General features: G+C 40.8%; 1 protein-coding gene across 1 annotated transcript in view; it reads right to left on the bottom strand.

Moving 5' to 3' along the window:
• BAZ1A (bromodomain adjacent to zinc finger domain 1A) overlaps positions 1-4,600 on the bottom strand; it is a gene marked incomplete in the record, with an annotated part of 136,939 nt that overhangs the window by 49,194 nt on the left and 83,145 nt on the right. The window contains 2 exon segments of the mRNA XM_014589296.2: positions 1,998-2,111; positions 2,360-2,525. Of these exon segments, the coding sequence (XP_014444782.1) occupies positions 1,998-2,111; positions 2,360-2,525 (280 nt within the window).

Genomic DNA, 4,600 nt, shown 5'->3' with positions numbered 1-4,600 from the left:
AGCAGGAAGAGACAGTGTGTGAAAGAGAGACAGAAAGACAGAGAGACAGAAGGAAAGTGAGAAAGTAAGCTGCCCAGCCCAGGATATAAACCGTGGTCAGACATGTGGGAGTCCAGCATCTGGATCACCATGCCACTTGCTGGCCCCTCTTTTTACTTTTTTAATAATGTCCTTTGACATTAGTAAACAAGAGTTTTACATTTTTGATAAAATCCAACTATTTATTTTTTCTTTGGTTGCTAGTGCTTTAGGTATCCTATCAAATGTTTAAAGTATTCATATTCAATTTCTTAGTTATGTCGTTGGTCATATTAAATGTATCTGTTTGTGTCCTATAGTCTTTTTTTTTCTTGATTCACAATAGAGTGCATGCACACATATGTGAAAGAGAATGAAGGGGAGAGGAGGACCCTCCATAGGGTCTGGTAACACTAGGATTCCCTTCCTTTAATTCCCCCCCAGCCCCCTGGATTTTGGACACTGGCATGCATGCTGGACATATTTCAAGCTGACTGGACTGGGGATTTGAACCACAGTTGCCACATGGGATCCAGCTTCTCTTGAGCAGCATATTACTGCTGCATCATGGAATTAGCTGGTGACCTATAATCTTAAGGCTTAATAGATAGTTTTACATGCAGGTGTGATCAAGTCAATACACTAATTTTGGAATACTGAGATGTTTCAGAACCTTCCTTTGCAGATCTTGTTTATAAATAATTATTTCTGTTAAATTTGAATATGTTTAGCCAGCTACAATATGGAAAGGTTCCTAGTTATTCACATAGTTAAGGCCTGCCCCAAATATTAAAAAATGCAATACAAGCAGTCTCTTAAAGTACCTAAGGTGCTATCATTCTCTCCTTATACCCCCAAAGTCTTCTCTGTTCCTCTACAGGTTTAGAGGAAATCTGCAAAACACATTGTATAACTGTGATTTTTTTTTTTTTTTTGAGAGGTTTTCGCCATAGGGCGGCGCGCGTGCTCGCCAGACAGACAGAGAGAGACCGAGAGACAGAAAGTGAGAAATCCCCCCCCAGGGGGGATGGCCACACCGCAATCCCTTCTCCTCCGTTCTCCTCTCGGGATCTTGGGCACACATGCACATGCGCCCAGGGTGAGTTTTAAGCCACCGGGTCCAGGACATGAACCGTGGTCAACTGCGTGGGAGTCCAGCGACATAGCCATTACGCTAACTGCTGGTTCCCTATACCTGTGATGTTGAAGGTGGTGAAGGGGGAGATAATTTATTGGATTTAAGAGCTTATTAAAAATTTTCTGGAAATTATCTTTATAGCATTAATTATATGAGAAAATAAATTCTAGAATTTTGAGAACAAAAACTTTTAAAAAACATAACATACTTCAGCCAACAGGTGGTATGATGGTTAAGGTACTGGACTCCCACATGGCCAACTGCGTGGTTTGAGTCCTGGACCTAGTGACTTTCTTTCTCATTTTGCCTCTCTCTCTCATTGTTTCTCTCTTGTCAAATTAAAAAAATAATAATAATAAAGTAATTTTAAAAAGCAAAAAAATCCCCATAACACACATATACTTTAGTGGTATACATATAAATTTCATAAGCTTGCTAACACAATTATTATGTTCTACAGAAAACTCTAAAAATTTGAAAGCATTTAGACTTTAAGGTATTTGTGTGTGTGTGTGTGTGTATGTGTTTTTGGAGAGGTTTTTGCTATAGGGCGTGTGCACTTGCCAAAGAGAGACAGAAAGCAAGAAATTGCCACCCCCCCCCAGGGGGGGCACGCTGTAATCCCTTCCCCTCCATTTTCCTCTCAGGATCTTGAGTACACACGCACATGTGCCCGCCATGAGTTTAAGCTACTGATCTGGGACTTGAACTGCAGTCAACTACATGAGACTCCAGCGACATAGCCATTACACGAACTGCTGGTCCCCCTAAGGTGTCTGATTTTATTCTCTATGTTAAGATAAATAAATAAATCCAGATAAAAGTGTAATTTAAAACTTACCCAATAGAAATATCTGCAGTTGAATTTCTTAGCTCGTCTTCCTTTAGTTTTTCTTGTTTCTCTTTTATTTTTTGTTCTTGCTCCTTAAGTTTATCTTCCTTCCTTTTACGTATCCTGAAAGTGAAAATATTATAATGTATCCAATGCAAAAACACTTTTAACTTTTAGCATCTTGCCTTTAATTCAAATTATAAGTGTAATTATAAAACAACAATGTAGTAAATCCATTCTTAACCTCCTAGTCACTAAGTTATCAGACATCAATGTGAGCCAATGCTCCATTATAGTATAATGTGAAATATGGTTTTAGACAAAGAAATAAAAAGCTTTTATTAGCATGACTGACTGCAATTATTTCTTACCTAGCAGCTGCTTCTTCCCTCTCTTTTCTATGTTGTTCTGCTTTTAGCTCTCGAAACTCCTGCTTTGCCTGTCTTAATATATCAACATAATCTTCAATGAAATCTCTTGTAGAAACTAGAGTCAGAAGCTTCCCACATAGAGCATGAAGTATCTTCATTTTTTCTCCTGTCAAAAATTGGTAAATAACTTCTGTATTATCAATGACACTAAAAGAAATTGTGTTTCAAAATGTTTATTTTGTGGTTCAATGAGAAAATGCCTTGTAAAAGATAAGAGAGTAGTCTCCTGTAGTCAAACATCAATAGCACGTCTTAAAAAAATGACTTTAGGGACCAGCAGATGGAGTAATGAATGGTTAAGTTGCTGGACTCCCATACAGCCGGCTGCAATTCAAGGTCTAGACCCAGAGGCTTTAAACTCATGTCTAGCGATTGTGCGTGCATGCCCAAAACCTAGAGAAAAGAAGGGAGAAGGGATTATGGCATGGCCACCCCATGGAGGGTAGTTTATTGCTTTCTGTCTCTCAGGTGGGTGCATGAGCCTTATATCAAAAATTTCTCTTTAAAAAAAAAAAAAAAAACTTTAAGAGAATTTTGCTACATACACTTGCTAGAGAGACAGACACAAAGTGAGAAATCACTCCTCGGGGGGATGGCCATGCCACAATCCCTTCTACATTCTCCTCTTGGAATCATAGGTAGGCACACACATGCTGGTGGGAGTTTCAAGCCACCAGGTCCAGGACTTGAACCATAGTCAGTAATATAGGAGCCAAGAGCCTTAACTACTGTGCCACCTGCTGGCTTCACACTAAATATTCTTTTTAAAAAGCAAGTGAAAGAGGGACCAGCAGTTAGTGTAATGGCTATATCACTGAACTCCCACGTAGTTGACCGCAGTTTGAGTCCCAGACCCAGTTGCTTGAGCTCATGGCGGGCGCATGTGCATGCGTGCCCAAGATCCTGAGAGGAGAATGGAGGAGACGGGACTGTGGCGTGGCCATCCCCCCTGGGGGGTTGATTTCTTGCTTTCTGTCTCTCTGTCTGTCTCTGTCTTTCTGGCAAGTGCATGTACCCTCTAGCAAAAACCTCTCCAAAAAAAAAGGGCAAGTGAAGGAGGCCATCAGGTGCCATGGTGGTTAAGACACTGGACTTCCACATAGCCAACGATAGTTTGAGTCCTGGACCTGGCAGCTTGCTATCTCACTTTCATTCTCTCTCTCTCTCTCACATATGTCCTTTGGCAAATTAAAAATAATGACAATAAAAAAAATTAAATAATTAAGAAATAAAGCTTAGGTTACTATCTGTATTCCAACAATCTTTTGGTCTTTTTTGAGTTTTTGCTATAGGGTGCATGTGCTCGCTGAGGAGAAGCCTACTAAAAGAGAGAGAGGAGGAGGGAAAATGAGTAGTCACACCACCCACCCCCCGGGGGGAATGGCCATGCTACAGTCCCCTCTCCTCCATTCTCCTCTCATGACTTTGGACAAACACACAGACATGCAAGTCTTTCAAGTTGCCTGGTCTGGGACTTGAATCATGCAGTAGCCATGTGGGATCTAGCTGTCTTAAGCTCCACACCATCTGCTGGCCCACATCAATCTTTTTTTCATATTGCTTTCTCTCTATCAGAAAACTGGTTTACCATCAAAAAAAAAGGTTTTTTTTTTTTTTTTTTTTTTTCCTGAAAGGTTTTTTCTAAGGGGCCGCGTCCCTAGACAGAGAGAGACTGAGAGACAGAAAATGAGAAATCACCCTGCAGGGGGGATAGCCACGCCACAATCCCTTCTCCTCCATTCTCCTTTTGGGATCTTGGGCACGCATGCACATGTGCCTGGCGTGAGTTTTAAGCCACTGGGTCCGGGATTCTAACTGAGTTAGACTACGTGCAAGTCCAATGACATAGCCATTACGCTAACTGTTGGTACCACCATCTAAAATTTTTTAATAGCTACCTCGCTTTCTGGGCAGAAGAGGGTAGGAAATAAACAGGTTATACAAATTCCAACTTGCAAAGTTTACCTGGTGTCAAATCATACACTGAAGTGCTGGATAGTTTCTTTACTAGACTGGGATTGCTCAAACGAAGCTCCATACAGGCATCATCTGTAGCATCAAATCCTCCTCGTTTTTGGTATCTATACTTCGCATTTGCTGATGTTACATCAGCACCTGAAGCTAAGATGTGTAGTCTGAGGATCTCAGAAAGAGTGCAGCTATCAAGATCCAAGCTTTTCA

Source organism: Tupaia chinensis, unplaced genomic scaffold (genome assembly GCF_000334495.1).
Source record: "Tupaia chinensis unplaced genomic scaffold, TupChi_1.0 Scaffold000350_1, whole genome shotgun sequence".
Lineage (NCBI taxonomy): Eukaryota > Metazoa > Chordata > Mammalia > Scandentia > Tupaiidae > Tupaia > Tupaia belangeri.
The sequence above is the reverse complement of the archived record's forward strand: the minus strand, read 5'-3'. Positions and strand labels throughout refer to the sequence as shown.